Source organism: Tiliqua scincoides, chromosome 4, assembly GCF_035046505.1.
Source record: "Tiliqua scincoides isolate rTilSci1 chromosome 4, rTilSci1.hap2, whole genome shotgun sequence".
Taxonomy (NCBI): Eukaryota; Metazoa; Chordata; class Lepidosauria; order Squamata; family Scincidae; genus Tiliqua; species Tiliqua scincoides.
In genome coordinates, this window is record NC_089824.1 from 135,198,345 (window position 1) to 135,216,187 (window position 17,843).

The 17,843-nt window shown below is 41.0% G+C and overlaps 1 protein-coding gene across 1 annotated transcript in view; it reads right to left on the reverse strand.

The window, feature by feature from the left end:
• Nucleotides 1-17,843, reverse strand: part of BTBD8 (BTB domain containing 8) — a 48,040-nt gene that overhangs the window by 10,589 nt on the left and 19,608 nt on the right. Inside the window, exons 5-12 of the mRNA XM_066624090.1 lie at nt 16,799-16,888; nt 11,848-11,928; nt 10,316-10,412; nt 7,874-7,962; nt 7,541-7,643; nt 6,005-6,187; nt 5,347-5,484; nt 2,011-2,140 (exon numbers count right to left, since the gene is read on the reverse strand). Of these exons, the coding sequence (XP_066480187.1) occupies nt 2,011-2,140; nt 5,347-5,484; nt 6,005-6,187; nt 7,541-7,643; nt 7,874-7,962; nt 10,316-10,412; nt 11,848-11,928; nt 16,799-16,888 (911 nt within the window). The remainder of the gene's footprint in view (nt 1-2,010; nt 2,141-5,346; nt 5,485-6,004; nt 6,188-7,540; nt 7,644-7,873; nt 7,963-10,315; nt 10,413-11,847; nt 11,929-16,798; nt 16,889-17,843) is intronic.

A 17,843-nucleotide genomic window follows, 5' to 3' on the forward strand; every position in this document is an offset into this window, starting at 1 on the left:
AAACTCAACACATGGCATTAATTTGACATAGAAAGGTTCTGTCTCCTCAAGTCAGTTATAAAGCTTTTGCTGAAAGCTGTAAATCTGCAAATTTGACTGAGAAATACCCCTTGAAGCAAAATTTTAATTATGCTGAGGTCATCATGAAAGCATCTCTAGCCAGGCGATACTGCTTATCATATACAAAGTTTCCAGATAGAACATGCTTGAATGAAGCTTCCAGATGTGGCACCGTTACAAGACCTCTGCAGTGCTACAGCTTATGTAACCTGCAGTAGAGAGATGCAAATACTAGCAAATGTATTTTGTTCAGAATTTGACTTGCCAGTGTTCCATTTTTATCTGCCTCAAAGAATTATATCAACAATTTAACTCCATCGTCTATAGAAGTAACTGCACTAGTTATTTAGATAATTTTCTGAATAATACATAAAACCATCAGTTTAAAAAAAACAAACAACGAACACTTGTTCATGAGATTCTCTAGGAAAGCTGAAAGGCAGGAGGCTGAAAATGGCATCTTGGGAATCCATTTTTTAATGGGATGACTCTGTAGATATATACAAGATGTTCATAGAAATTAAAAAAAAATGTTCCTTTGGAAACTGATAAGATACTTATTAATGGAGAGGGGTTTTTAATTCCTTTGTTTCTTCCCTATTCTGACAGTATTCCCTCTTAAAATTCTGGAATCTCAAATCATCCCCAAGTGACAGATCTCTCAACTACATACATGCTGTGAAAGCTCATGTGAAATTCTCAGGTAACTACTAGGAGGCAGAGAACACTGCATTATACAAAAACTGAAAAGCAAGATTACATGCAACTGAATTGCAAGTTCATATCTTAAACCTTTGCAATGGAAAAGAATGAAATGCCATGCAGTTTTTGAAGACACACAGACACATGCACTCTACTGGTTGAACAAATGACACAAACTTCATGGAAGCAGGATCAGTTACTATGACACATCTATGGACCCTAGTGCTTTCACATGATAAAAGCACTGTTTAGAATGAACTGGTCGAACGCTCCAAAATGTAAGCTACTGACAAGCGTCCCTGTTTGCTTTTCCGCATAAGTAAGTAATAAGCAAGCCCCAATTAGGGGCTTTAAATTTCATGTCACAGTCTAGATTATCCAGTATGTTCTTAAAGAATAAGACACCTCACTTTTAATACTATGTAGGCACTTATTTACTGCTACCCAAATGCTTTGCATAATGCTATCATGTTCAGAACGCAGACCCTATTTCTCTTACAGGGAAAAAAAAAGCCTCGCAAGACTGCATGCACAAATATTCATGCACTGCACTGAAGCCATTTTTTAGGTGCCTCATCTGGAAGATTTCATTCCATACATTTGAAAACAAAGGAAAAAGGGGTAAGAGTAAGACTCTTTTGTTTAAACATGAAATCCTGCCAGTAAAATGTTAAAGGCCACCACACAGCTTCTTTGAAGGTTCTTCTGCAGCACACATGGTTTCACAATACAACTGTGAAGTCCATTAACCCCATTTATTCAATACGTAAGAGTTGTATTAGGCAAGACTACATTGGTCTATAATATGTGATGGGAACTAAAGTCCTCCATTCACTACATACACAAGATCATTAAGCAGTACAAAATTTTTTCCTATCATGCCCATTTGCCACACACACACACACACACACACACACACACACACACACACACACACACAACTGCAATATCAGTATTTTTAATCATTCAAACTACAAACAAAAAGGCAGCCTACCTATTTAGATTATTTCCACATATCTGCAATAACAAATGCAAGTGGAAGAGCTCACAACAGGGCTGTGCAATCACTCAGCTTTTATGCTTGAAGCTCTCTGAGCAGGTTATTTTTTGTTTTTAATTCTTACATAATATTTGAGAGCAGAAGGCTCATAAACATATTCCAGCTAGCCTTAATTACCAGTTCCTGTTATTTCTTTAATAAGGGCACAGCTGTTACACAAAGCGCTAAGCTCCCAGAAGCTTGCCTACCTGCTTGTATTTTCCGTTGATCGTCTGGCTTCAGCAGCTTCCAGCTCTCTGTGTGACGAACAGCATAAAATGACTGAACCAGGAAGATCCACAGCTTATCACGCAGAGCCTGAATCTTGCACGTAAACCCCTGTGTTCAAGAAAGAAATCAGCAGCAGAAAAGAGCCACATTGTCATAGCAACCAATCATTATTCCTGACAGAATCTATTTCTTAAGCTAAATCAATGATGTCATCACTTAGATTTTATGTTTGCGGAGTGGATGTACAGGAGGTTTGCAAAGGCCAATTGCCCTGCACCATAATTTTACTCAGCCTGAAACCAAGCCACGCCCACAGAGCTGAAGCTGAAACATCAAGCCCCATTTGTTGTTTTTTTTAAAGAAACAAATCCACTTCCTAGCTTTTCACTCTTGGCTATGTCACTACAAGGTCAAATCCTCTGGGGACCAATAATGTATCTGATTAAATTTTCATCATTCTTGCTGAGTAAGTCAACAGCAGCAAGGGTGTTTAGCAGTCATGTAGAAACAGTAAGATGCATTGCTTTTTTGGGACACAATGCCAATTCTTAAACTACTCATAGGCACCATCCAGAATACTGTTAAAAGATTATTCTACAAATGAAATTAATTATGACTGCTAAAGACAATACTCCTACCAGTGGCAAAGGAATTTTTAAAGAATATTTTCCAGAGAAAGATGCATAAAACCTTTTCTTCTGCAAGCCTTAAGGAACATTACAAATGTTAATTTGCCTTCACTTCTCCCCTTTCATCCATACCCTGGTAACTAAGCTCATGCACATGCAATTGAGATAAGTGCATAAGTGCAGATGCTTATCCCTATCTCCATTACCTTGCCCTTCCTCTGTGGTTTCCCTTGTGTCTACCTAGAATGCGGCCCCTTGGCATGGCATCCTGTACTCTGTGTACAAACATGGAAGTCGCTATATTATTACAAACAGCATCTCACTCATTTTTAAGTGTACAATTGCAAAAGTATATTACTGCTCAGTAGGTGATTTTTAAAAAAAATTATGTTAATTCTATCTCTCACCAGGAACAGAGGCACTATAAGAACATGCCTTAACCAAGGAAGCTACCACATAAGTTGTATACCAGTGGTCAATCTAGTTGGGTGCTGTTAATTTTGACTAGCTGTAAGTTTCAAAATCAGTTCATTATAGTACACTCCTATACTTCAGAAATGCTAGTCTCAGCAACATACAATACGGTGTATACCCTCAGAAGCCATCACAACAATAGGCCCACCACTGAAGTCCCAGTTACTTACTGTGGTCCTCAAACTCCCTGGAGTTTGAGAAACACAGCCAAAGGGGATCCATTCCACAGATTCCCCCATGGATATGGAAACCACAGATACAGGGGATGCTATAAAAATAGAAGCCTCAGTGCCCCCCCCCCCCAATTAACCTGGGTAAGAAGTTTACCAGGCAAAGTTTTCTTGTTTAAACAGGTCACTATAAGCCAGGGCTTTTCAGACTGGGGCGCTGCAATGCCCCAGCCTATGGGCCCTGACCTGCTTCCCATTAAGGAGCTGGGGCAGCCAGGAGGCAGCAGCGCCATCCCCAGGATCATGCCGCTCAGGGGGGCTGCAGGGGCTTGAGTACACTTACCAGAGCCTCCTGCAGCCTCCCGAGGGTGTGGGGAGCCCTGTCTGCAGGGCTCCCTGAAGCTTCACAAGTGAAAGTGGAGTGATTGTGCTCCGCTTCCGTAAACCGGAAGCGGAGTGCGATCGCTCCACTTTCACTTTTGATATGCTTGGTGTGCAGTGTTAGGTTTCCATGGAAGCTGGCTAAGTTACTGGGAAAGCTGTGCTACCATGCAACTATTGGGACTCATTTTTCCCCTCCCACTTTGCATTGGATAAACTTGGGATACAACAAATGTTGCAGTGATGTTGAAGCAACAATTTCTCAACTTGGTCACAGCCTGTCCCAGCCCTGCTAGCTGGAGAGTCTAATCTGGTGTATCAGACATTTTCGCTGAAGTGCTCTAGAATTGAGGAACAGTTCGTTTGCCATAAGTACATTGGCATTTGATGGGCAAAACTCCATAAAGGGTATAGGCAGGCAAGTACAAAATAGGGGACATGCAGTGGTCCAATGGACAAGTGCCAATGAGCCCCAGATCACTAGCAGTGTTTTTCAGATGTTCAGAGCTGGCACAATGAACAGACGTGAGTTGTGTGGGAGTGGCAGTAGCAACCTCCACCCCCAACCAAATTCTGCAAATTGTACCATTTTAACTTCTAAAAAGGGTTGATAATGCAATATGATTCTGCACTGGGATTTTCAAGAGGCCACAAGTAATATCTTTAGCTGAAAATGGTTTGAGTGTTAACCATGCTAGTTCATTTGCTACCAATCAAGAAGAACGGAGCTCTAATTTGGTGGTGGTCTCATCATATTATTTTGTAAAATTTACAAAACCCTCTTGCAAGTTCTCCAATTCTACCTAAACTGCTACAGCTCTTTTCCCTAACGTTTTTTTCCCTAACACAGGACAATGTGCCAAGCATCCTCTTGAAAAGAAAAAGAAAACTACATGTTAAACATAATCACATTGTATCGCAGCATGCACATAGGTTTTGAGTTTTTAATTTGAATACTAATAACTTGGCTGCCTATATGAACGACACTGCTACCTCCATTAATTTAACGCTTGCCCACCTCACATGGGCTGGGCGCCAGAAAACCGCTCTCCAGCTGCACCTGAGTTTTTCAGGTGCCCCCCCCATTTACACTATAGCTCCTTCAAATGTTCCAGCTCCTCCAACCTTTCCTAAAGGTTGATGAGCCCTCCAAAATATCAGTTGAAGGGGCTGTCATCAGAAAGGAGAGAGGACGGGGAAAATGAAATTAGCAACCTCTCTCATGCGAGACTTACTGAATCCCAGGAATGAAACGCATTTATCACTGTAGCGCTTTTGAATAATGTACAATTCAATCCATTTTATGGAAGAGGAGCACAAGCAGAGAGAGACATAGGCTGCATCCTATACGCTCTTACCTAAAATAAACTCACGTGGGCTTACTGCCAAGCATACATGCCTAGGACTGCAGTTAAAGGCAAGATAGCTTAAGATCACTGAAAATCCTACTAATTTCCATGAAATTTTCAAGCCAACATAGTTAGAATTGTGGCCTTCATTAGCCTGGGTCAAAACAGATAACTCAGCTCACTTCATCTGAGCAAACTTCTACTCCAAAGTTTTCTATTTCAGAGATTCATGCACTCAATAAAAAGACGAAATAAAAAACCAAAAATTCAACTGCAGAATATTTTTTCCCCTTGAATTTTGACAGGCTTACCATTTCCTTCACATCTGCAGAATTTAACAAAGCATCCAGAGCTATAAGTAGGCAGCAACTATTCTCCGTATTAATGCCCTTCTCTACTGCTTCAAACACTTGATCAAGAAGGTCAGGCTCGCTGCTCATAGCCTGAGCCTAAGAGACATAATTAAAATATTTTATTATAAATAGAAATAAAAATGAATTATACATATACTGTATATGAACTGCCCTCCTAAACCAGACACACAGAATTAAATTTTTGGTGTGAGGCCAAATACTTTCTTCCATGTCCAGATGAGATAAAATAATCTAATAACACTCTTGTCTCAAATAGTGGATAGCCAGATGCCACAGGAGACTCACAAAAAACTCATAGGCCACAGCGTGCATGCTCGCAAGCCACAATGCGCACGCTTGCATATACACACAGAGAGATTGCGCGCGCGCGCTACAAAAGAACAGCTACCAGCTAACAACTCTGCTGGTCACCATATGAAAGCCAAAAAGACTACAAGCCTGTTGAAATAAAAAGTTCAACAGCTTCTCCTCAAAGTAGGTAAGGATCCAGAACCTCTTGCCTCAAGTGAAAATCACTCTGTAACCCAGAGGCCAATGCTTTTAGCTACAACCCATGACATTGTTTTAATACTGATATAATTCAGGTGTATTTTACCTGTAACAAGGCAAGAAAGTTTTTACTTCCTATTATCTGAGGAAAATTTGCCACCATAAATGCTATACATTCTTCTTGGAGCTGAGATGCCAAGGCAAGAGCTGTTTCAGTCCATTTCACTTGGGGAAGACTACCCATCAGCCGGTCAGTTTCCATCAGAAGATAGGATGCATTCTGTAAGTTCTTAAAAGAAACAATACATGTGACTTCTTTCATATAATCATAGCTTACTATGTAAAAAGACATAAATGCCAAAATTCTCTCATTTGTGATATAAAATGAAACATGAATTTTAAACATATTGCTCAAATCTATGACCAGAAGCCATGCAAATGACATTTTCATCTAGTAGTTCTTTCCAAACTAGAACAATCTACTTAAAGAATTATGAATTCATACATCCAAAAATATGCTTACATCTCAGAGCATCTACTCGAAGTAGATATTTGTACTGTTTACTCCAACATTTGCCATGATAAACCCCACCAGATATGACAGGGATGCATAAGTTGATAAACATGTAGACCAGCAGTCTCCAAACTGGAAACCACTGTGTCCCCAAAAAATCCTCCCCACCCTGAGTGGCACTTACTGTTCTGCCACAGCACCGCATTTCTGATCTGGGCACAGGGATGCAGACTGATAAGTGCCACTCACAGGGGCAGGGGAGGGCTTTTTCCAAATTCTGGATCCAGCCCACAGGCCAGAGTTTGGAAATCCCTGTGTAGAAGATGCACTTCATGGGACTGTAACCAATGGTGGCTGCCTTGCACATATTTAACTGCATGTCCCCTTTTTGTTTATAGGTTTATCTCTTCTTCACATTTTACGTTTACTGAGAGACTCGTGTACATGTGACATACACACCTCCCTCAAAGATATGAACTGTCCCATAGGTACCTTTTGACATATGTGACAAAATTCATGAGGATGAATGTAGCATTCATTGCAGTTTTTTAAGCTGCAGCAAGAGAAAACTATAAACAAACGTTGCTTTACTAGCTGTACATTATATAGGATTTAAATGCAAGTAGGTTTTCAGAACCAAAATAGTTTAGTTCCTTTATTATGAACACTGAGCTGCATATAAGGTCAAACCTGGTTTCTTCATCCTAAATACAGTGCTTCTCAAACTGTGGGTTGGGACCCACTAGATGAGTTGCGAGCCAATTTTATGTGGGTCCCCATTCATTTTGATATTTTATTTTTAATATAATAGACTTGATGCTGCCATGGTATGCGATTGCATTTAGGGAAATCTTATAGATCTGTACTTTTAACAGGTAACTCTGCATATGCTTTTAACAGTAAATGGGACTTACTCCTGGGTAAGTATAGGCAGGATTGCAGCCTAGGATTGTTAAAAATTTTCCTGCTCGATGATGTCACTTCTAGTCATAACATCACTTCTGGTGGGTCCCGACAGATTCTCATTCTAAAAAATGGGTCCTGGTGTTAATAGTTTGAGAACCACTGCTTTATAGCATAAGTTTATTAAATGTCAATGCTTTTCCATTCAAACACACACGGGCGTACCAAAGAGTGGATCAACATTCTAAGACAATTGTTCTGAAGTTCAGCGGGTAAACTGGCAAAGCTCTTCTCTGACCAACATCTTACGAAATGCTGTCCTAGCCACCTGTTAAAGAAAAAAGATCTTTCTCTAAGTAAAGCATCCCCACATCAAATGTAACATCACAAGGAATATCCATAATCATGAGTGACTGAACGCAAAACAGTTTCATATTACACATCAAAAGATAAACATTTTTCAAAACGGTCATGAGAAAAGTTATGATTGTTGATTCTCAAAATGAAGTTTCCAAAACAATCCACAAAAACATAATTGAATTGTTTTCATTCACTTACTTCATGCAAGCATCTGAAAGGCTTTCCACTCCTGCTGAATGGGCAATAACCAGACATTCTATAACAAGCGGATGCTTTCCAGGAATAGGCTAAAATAGTTAGGATACAAGCTTAATTAGTGTACTTTCAAGAACCCGTAGAGATTTGTAAGCTGCTAATTCCAACAGAAAATATTTACAAATGAAGAGACTGAGCGAGAGTGGAACCTCTCTGATCTGTATTTTAATGGGGTCCAGAAATGCCTGGTGTCGGCTGCATGCCTGCTACCATGAGGGGAAAAAAGTCTGTTTATATTGGAGACTATTCTCAATGGTACTTATGCAAACATATTTCCTTCTGTATAGGCTTTCCAGAACTTATGAGATTTGCTTGAGTATTAGAAGCAGTATTAGATAGCTGTTTGCTCTAGGTAATGAATTACTGGTCCAGGCCCTTCTCATAAACAGAGAGAGAAAGCACACATTCTTGTACCGGAAAGTCTAGAGTTTATAATTTGAGCAATTTACAGCACAATCCTATATGCTTTTACTCAGAAGTAAGACCCCTTGTGTAGAAATGGTGTGCTGATTGCAGCGGCAGCAGCCCAGCTGCACTGAACAGTGGGTTGTGCTTTGCTATTGCCGTAAAGTTCTATGCGCCACAAGAACACACATTCCAGCAGTGCAGCAGCCCAAGAGGATTTAGTCCATTTCCTGTGCACAGGCATAGAGGAGCCATCAGGTTGTGGCAGCATGTTGGCAAGAGAAAATAGACACAAGGGTCATAGAAATTAGGTACCTGGAGATCCCAGAAACAGTGGGAGCCAGTGGCGTTGATGGGACTTAAGGCCCCAGATCAAGGGTGAGTCAGTAAGTTAGGCTATTGGTTCCTAAAGTCCTACTTGGATGTTGGGACCAGTTTGAGTTGCTGCGGGAGCAGGGCGGAAGCAGAGAGGTGGCCCCGACAGCACTGCAGCGATTGCAGCACTGTGGGCACCCAGGGACATTCCCAAGTACCTGGGGGAGACCTGCAGCCTCCTGGGGGGTCCTGTAGGCTTGCATTAGCCTCCATGACTCTCCACGCGGCTGCAATATGCTCTGTTCTGCTCTCGGAACTCACTTATGGTTTGCATGATCACAAACCACATGTGAGATCTGAGAGTAGAACAGGCAGCTTCATGAAGGGTCGTGGAGGTGGCTGCAAGGACCCCTGCGGAGGCCGCAGGTCATCCCCAGGTATGCGGGGATGTACCCGCAGCGCCACAATTACTGTTGGGGACCCATTCCTGAGCCATTCCCTTTAAGGGGGAATAGCCCAGTTTTGGTTCCCAATGGTGGGTTCTGACCCACACACTTTGGGAACCACTGAGATAGGCCTCTAGACCACATCAAAGAACCAACGCTAGATTTCAAGGACAAAAAGCAGATATTTGTCACTTCTATATAATTAATAGATATAAGCCATGTCTTGTCATAAATACAAATCAGGTAGCCAGAAATGCAAAGAACTTAAAACAAATGGAAAGTCTACATATACTTCCTTTGGAGTAAGACCTATTGAACACAATGGGGCTTACTTCTGAGTAGACATACACATATTGCAGTGTATTATTGCCCAATAAAGCCCAAATTTTTCAAAACAGACAAGCCCATTCACCATGCAGGGTGAAGCATGCCTGTATTGGCTCTGGAGAAATTATACTTCGGCTCGATTTGTTGACTTCATCCAAAATAATGACTTTGAAGCATTCTACCTCTGGGGGAGCACTTTCTGCATGAACTTGTTTGTCATGGAACCCACCCCTCCAACATGGAAGCCCTGTGCATTATTGAAGATTCTGGGACAATGTTGCTGGGGCATATATTCAGTTCATATGGAGTACATACAAGGTCCTTAGGGTAACGCTGGTGCCTTGCACGAACCAAGACTGCACTCAACTCTGTTGAGTAGGTTCTCTCTGCCGGCCGCTCCTGTCATTTCTACATTTTTTTCCTTCCCTAGATAGGACCTCTGGTTTACTTCTTCTCTGGGAGGTCTCAGTAATTGTCCCTGAACCGAAAGGCACTGGCAGCTCCTGTTTTTGCTTACAATTATGCGTGGATTCCAAGGTTAGAAACCACAAATCTAAAACATCCTCTAAAGCAGTTTTTCTCAACCAGTGGTACTTGAGAGGTGATATCTGGTGGTATTTGTGGAACCTCTAGATGCCTATTGCCTGGCAGCGAGACCAGCAACACAAGAGAGTTGTGAATAGGAGGTTTGGCTCAGCATGCAGAACTCCAAAGCATGCTTTTACTTACTCAAAAAAGCCCTCCTGTCCACCCTTTTTTAGAGTCTTCCACACACTGACTCACGAATCGCCGAATCACCCAAAATCATGCACTTTCATGACTCAAGTCTGAGTCACTGACTCGAGTTCCCAATCCTGCATAACACCATCCAAGTTTAAAAAGTGATACACACCTTTTGAAAAAAGTTGCAGTAGTCTCTTTTCAGAATATATATAGCTACTTCTCTCAGACCCTCTAGTCCATACATGTCTGCAATACTCAGTATGTGACTGAAGAAAAAACAATGGAAATTATTCATAAAACAGTCACAATAGGGCTATTGGCAGCCCATAATGTTAATTTAGTACATGCTTTGAAGCCCTGTTGTATTCACTTCAACCTGGTAATGCATGCTATATTTTGAGAACATTTTAATACCAAGGAGGCGTTCTGCTTGACTATTTCTGTTAAAGTAATGGCCATTTGTTTTATGATACTGAGGCCCAGAATAAAGGAGCAAAAACCCATGTGGAAATCAGCATTTAGAACATGTTTGGATGCAAAATCCACCTGGATTTCCTTATCTATGCTTTTCCCCCACAGAATAAGCCAAGTACCTTTTCTTAATCTGCAAATTCAAAATTGACCACGTGGGTTTGGAACATCTGATAGGAAATCTCACATGGCTGTCTGATATCTGTAAGTTTTGAGCACTCCTGCATTGTCTCTCATGGAGGAATGCAGGATCATGCTGTTTAACGCCTCAAATTCACAGAGGGCAAATCCTCAGAGAAAACTCTTGCCTTTCAGTAGGTAAGAGCTGCTGGGATACTTGAAGACACAGGAGGACAGCTGAAGGATGATCAACAGTGCTGGGGCTTCCCCACAGACATATCTCCAAACTGGCAAAAATACATAGTTGCAAATTCCACATGGGTCCACACTCACAGATATAATTTCTGATGTACTGCATATTTTGTCTGGGCTTTAAAAAAGCGGTTTAAAATTTTTTGAACTAATGATCATAATTACACAGAATTCATCTATTAAAAATATATATTCAACCAGCTACACCAAGAAATCTTCTGAAACCATTCCGTATTCAGTGAATACTTGCAGCCCAATAAGGTACACATGTTGTTTTAATACACACATATTGGTGTGCATAGGACCCGTGAGTGGTTGCTCATCACGGTACTGACCAGACCCAGATGTGCTTAGCCTCAGGAACATAGCAGCATCATTTCACTTGTTTACACAAAGCAGTAAGGGTCATTTGGAGATGGTTGGTAGCCATTCGGCTTGGTGAAAAGACAGTGACAGCAGATGGTTGAAAAAGCGCAAAGCTCATAGACTGGATTTCATTGGAAGGACATGAAATACCATTCATACAAAATTAGAGTTAAAATGTCGACCTCTCCAGACTCGCCATATTATAACATACAAGGTCATTCCACAACTAAAGCACAAAATACGCTTTCCCTCTTCCCATACAGCTTGCTTCATCAATGCTGCCCCATCAGCTCAGCTGCTAAATAAGGCACTCCTACTCCTTTTTCTTTTTGCAGTGTCTCAAATATAGTTAACAATGCAATGATAATTATTTCTGGCACTGTTACCATATTATTTATAGACTTTGTGATGTTACCTTCCATCTGAATGTAAATTGGCGAGAAGTAGAACAGGCGTGGCGTGTGATTAAAAATAACATAACCTGACACATACCCAGCATCTGCTTTGCTGGGGAAATCCAGAATTCCTCCATAGATAAAATGCAAAATGACAGTCATTTCAATATGGTTTATGCTGCAAAACAGAAAGAAAAAATCATTACAGACACCAGCATCTTGGAATAAAATAGATTCTTCACATTTTATAAATTGTAAGTGGTTTACCAAAACAGAATGATTGTTCTGTTGCACTCAAACTTCTAACAACATCCAGGTAAAGTAATAGCATTAATGGAATCTAGAATTACACATGGGTCTCCTTTCACAACCACTAAAAAATGTGAAAAGCTATTCTCCCAAAATCAGCCTTTTGAAAGCTCCAGCAACCTAGTCCTTGGCTGCAATCCTGAATCCACTAACCACGCTGTAGGGTGCAAGAAGACTACTTTGGAAGGAATAGTTCCAGGATTATGTAATGTAGGGGTAAGTCATTACTCTGAGGTTCTTCTCTTGAACTTGGGATCTTGTACTCCTTTCTAAGAAGTTCCATTTAAGCCCTGATGCTTCTTCCTCTTTGACACTTCTTGAAAATCCTACTGTCATGGACGTACTAATGAGGGTCTAAATTGGCTACAGCCTTCTTGGAAAGATCTTGAAGTCATAGGGAAAAGCATGCCAAGAATGTTACCTCCATGTGCAATGCTGGCCCAAAAGACAAATTCAACAATAAATGTGATTAGGAAAAGGCTGAAAACAAAAATAGCAAGTTACTTCAGCCCCAGTTACAATGCTGTGTATAGTTCTGGCTGATCCAGTGGCAATCCTGGCCAGTATGGCACCTGGGGCACACCTGCAGGTGCTGTCCCCATCTAAGGGTTCTAGAGGACTTATAAACATCACTTCCAGTTTTCAGTCAAAAACTGGAAGGTATGTTTTAAGGCCCTCAGAATACCTCCAGCGAGGCAGCAGGTGCAGGCGGACCATGGAGCGGCACGGCTGGACCCTGTAGACCCTCCCCCCAGGTGTGCCATCGGGCTGATCCCCATCTCAAAAAGGACATCACAGAGCTACAAATCCTTGCTGAACAAGGGGTTGTGTCTGCATAAGGCCCATACTTGAGGTATCAGGTGCTGAGACCAAACAAGACAAAATGGCCAGCATTATCCTGTCCTATCATGGACTTCCAAAATTATTTGGCTGGCTAATTTTGGAGCAAGACAGCCAAACCAGATCAGTTGGTCAGCAAGGCAATTTTTAGTCTCTCTCTTCTACACACCTATTTCACCTCAACTAGACTACTACAAACTCCTACTTGTCAAGCTTCCCTCTTCCAGCCAATTCAGAACGCTTCTATGAAAAGTCATCTTTTGCTCCAAACACTACAACTACGGCACATCCCTAATCCTGTCCTTAGGACACTGTATTCAAGGGCAACGTAACCCAATGCCGCTGCCTTGTTTTGAAGTGGGAGTGGAAAGTCCCTTATTACCGCTCTGTTGTGCAGCTTTCACAAATCCAAAAGTATGGTATTTCCAGCTTCATTTAAAGAGATCATGTGAACAAAGGAACTGCTTCCTTCATACAGCTCCTGTAAGCAACACCGGAGGTCCTGCATTTCTGGATTTTTTTAAAAACTATTCAACCGAACACTGTAAGGAACGAGATCAGTGTGGCTTGCATCTGTGGAGACAGGCAGCGGCAGACTCTGGGTGAGGTACATCCTGAATATGCCACTGTCCCCTCAGCACCCATTTGCCGTTCAAGCAAACTGCATCATGTAGCTTCATGACCGGGGTGGCCATGATGGTATTGGAATGAAGTTCCCTCCCTTATATTTAGAGATTCTCCACTGGCCTGGCTATTTCCCCTTAGTCACCATCTTGCCTGTCTCTTCTGCTAATGTTCCCTGGTTTGTTCATTCACTACTATCCCTGTATCTTGATTTTGACTATGCACTTCTTACAACTCACCTCCTACCTAAAAATAATCTACCTTTCTTCTTTCAAATCCTGCTTTTTCTTTAGCAAAGCCCTTGTTTGAACCACTGTAGCCATCACTTTCCTCCAAATATATACTACTAATATTGCTAAATCTAATTATTAAACCCTGCCTTCTCCACTCGTCTTTGCACTATTGGTATAACCTCAAGCATATTCATGCCAGGGAGAGACCCCATCTATTTTCTGTTAACGTAAGAGTCACTCTGGATCAGGTCAAAGATCAACCTAATCCAGCTTCCTGTATCTCACAGTAACCCACCAGATGCCTACAGCCAAATGGATTGGATCCAGGCCTTGGTTTGGATCCAAAGAAGCATTTGAGTATGCCTAGTAGAATCCAACTTATTCCTTTTGAGTAACAGATCCCATGTCATGTAATAAATGAAATTTCAAACATTCACACCCATTTTTAGTTCCAAGCCAAGATCTACATCCCCCCATCTCCCCTTCTCTCTCTCATTCATATAAACATACATTGATATCTACACCCCCCTCACCATTTAAGATGGTCAACATGCACACACACACACACTCACCATGTAAGATGGTCAACATGCAGAACATTTCCCTGGGCATGCAATCACATCACTTGTGTTGCAAGAGCTGGAACGTACCCTTCCTTGCAGTGGAATAAGGCAGTGTTTCTAAAACTGTGGATTGGACCCACTAGGTGGGTCGTGAGCCAATTTCAGGTGGGTCCCCATTCATTTCAATATTTTATTTTTAATATATTAGATTTGATGCTACCATGGTATGTGACTGCATTTGGGGAAATGTTACACATCTGTACTTTTAACAGGCTACTATGCATATGACTTTAACAATAATAGTAAATGGGACTCCTGGATAAGTGTGGGTAGGACTGCAGTCTAGGATTGTTAAAAATTTTCCTGCTTAATGATATCACTTCTGGTCATGACATCACTTCTGGTGGGTCCTAACAGATTCTCATTCTAAAAAGGGTACCGAAAAAGTTTGAGAACCACTGGAATAAGGACTTATTTTTGTCTTGTGAACAAAATACCAGGGTAATTGTGTTCCTATAAATGAGTCTTGCACTTTGATGTACAGGTTCTATAACAGCAGAAATGGGAACTATCACACTGACTGACATGTGGCCTCTTCAAACATTAGATATGTTTAAGAAGCCTTCAGTTAATAGAATTTTTTTTTTTTTAAATTTTGGGTTAAGTGACAAAACCAGCACAGTTGTCCAACTGTACGTGAATACATGAGATAGCAATAAAAACAGCATGAACAAGTATCCATGCTGGCTTGACAGCTGGTCCCTTAAACAGCATTTTCATTATTTCAGGATCAGCCATATGTACTAAACTCTCAAGCGTTTATAAAGACAACATAAAAATCTGCACTGAGTAGGATGAACAAAAGAGGATATCTGCATGGCAAACAGCATAGTCCAAACCAAGGTTTGATCCTGACTTGTAGTTCTGGTCTGCAAAGCAAACAAACCACAATTTGGAGGTTATGGCATGATAGTACTCAGAACTTGAGAGGGAAGCACACAAGCCCAAGACTTATTCTAGGCATGCTCTTGCAGCAACAAACCATGTTTTGGCATCACAGTACTTCTGAACTGGGCCAATGAGTTTGATGCACCAATACTGAATGTACTGAGGCTTCCAACATATACATGTAGGAACTTCTGTACCCTTGTCAAGATAAGGTCCAAGCTGGATTCTAGTCACGGTAGTAGAAAGCAGCCACAGACTTCACTGTTGCAGGTTCAACAGAGAACCAAAATTATAGATTCTCACCTGTTAATCTTTCTCTAATGACTTGCCAAAGGATATTTAGAACAATGACCTACAAATCTAAAAGAATGGAAGAAAAGCTACATTTTGCAGCAGTTTCTTCAGGGAAGGGCAACAGCGCAAATCTATAGCCTCACAAATCTAACCCACTATATTATATAAGCAGGACATTAAAGTTAGAGGAATTGCAAAAGGAATGCTTGACAAATGTATTTCTAGGAGGACAAGGTAGAAAGGCAGACTGGGTAGCTAGGCTGTTGGACTATTAAAATAGACCCAGTGAAGATTTTATAGTGAGTGAAGCCTAAAACAACTCAAATCAAACTACAATAGTACAATCAAAAAGGTAGGGAAGGCAATAAAAATAAATGGCCATTACTTGAATACAAATAACCAATATTTATTATTTTTCCAGCCTTCAATACTGTGTCCGATATATGATGTGGCCCTCACGCTGAAAAGTTCAGAGATCCTGTTATAGACAGAAAGGCAGACACGAAGCCTGCACGCTAGAGGAATCCACCAGAGAATGTTAACAGGAAGTGCTTGGCGCTAGCAATAAAACTAAGAACAAAGTTAACCAACGTGGGATGGTGGATCTGCGGATAAGTGCAACAGCAGATACCGGAACTGCAGATACAGGGAGGGGGGCTGTATATCAATATGAAGGCAAAACAGGGCTGCCTTTAAAACAAGATTTGAAACCAAGGTATGAAATAGTTTCTAAATTCTGGTTTAAAGGAAAAGATTGCCAATTTAAACCACAATCAGTATTGATAAATGGCTCAGTCTTGGTGAAAAGTGCAGGCTTGCTGCAGAAAAGAGAGAAGGTTTTGCAAAGCTGTACAACCTTGGTCCCAAGCTTGACTCTAGTTTGTTAATCACAGTTAGCAGGCAGCCAGCATCTTCACCACCTTCACTGGCCCAATAAGTCAAACCAAAAAGATAAAGGACAATAAAAGCAATAAAGTAGTTCAACTTAATTACAACCCAGAGGCTCCTGTTTTTAACTTTCAGTGGCCAGTTTTGGAGACCAGAACAAATACAGATTGAAATTCAGAATTTCATACAAGCCAAACATCAGAATCTTGTACTCAAATAGATTGCACCAAATACCTTGTCAGGACAGATGAATCTGAATTGCTTTGCATGCAGCATGGCTGCTCCGTATTTGTGGTGATTTTAAATTGCCTGCCTTAGCTCCCATATGACTTGCACATACTATGCTTACCCTTGAAGAGTGATGTGCTCTTGAGAGCTTTCAGCCCAGCTCCCACTCAGCATAGCAGCAAAGTAACAAGATCTGGCACATAAAATTGCCCTGGGGGAGAAGGAAAAAAGGAGAGTAAAATTATTCTTCTGGATGCAAATATTTATTTTAGGAAAGCTCCTACAAAAAGCTTGAAATTCTTTGCTCTTTACTTACTCAAGTGTGTCTGTTCATTGCTTACTCAGTCCCCCCCAGTATCTGCGGCAGTTTAATCCAATTAGTTACAGAAATGAGGAAAATGGCTACCATTCTGAAATGCATGCAGTCTAACAGCTAATCCACCATTCATTATCCACAAACAGGGCTGGAAAAATATCCCAGATTTTTAGGCACCTGAGACTTCTCCCAATTCAAACACAAAGCAACACTACTTTCCCCTTTACAGAGCTTTGGTCTTCCTTCCAAACAAGAAATTTTCTTTCTGAGGGCATATCTGCAGTTTAACACACATTCTGTTGTCAATACTCGACAGTTTTACACAGCCCATTAATATGTAAAATTCTGATTAAAAAACGCTTTCAAAAAAAATTCTGAGATTTTTCTTCAGAACCTATAAAACCATCTTTTAAAATTACCCCTGCCCTCCCCCTCCCCATTTTACCAAAGTTTCCCCATGAAAATAAGCCCACTGTGTTACAAGCGTTACAAAACTTTCCTAAATTCCAGTTTCTAGCTAGCACTGTACTGGTGCTACTCTGCCTTGTTTGGCTTCACATGTTTCTGAACAGCAGCAATTCTTGCTCTCAAAAGTAGCGATGCTGTTCCATAATGTATTGATAGCTTTTAAGACTTGTATCCTGAAGCAACTTCACCAGAAACTGAAATCTCATTCTGCAAACACTTCTGATGCAACTAATCAATGATGAAATAGCCTTATAATCTTGGCTAGGTTTCTTGGGAATGAATTGAAGACTTTCCTTTCTTCTTTGACAATGCAACTTTTTCTTCTGTTCAAGAAACTTTCACTGCAGGGGGATCCCCCCTTCGGGGTGACATAGCAGTCCGA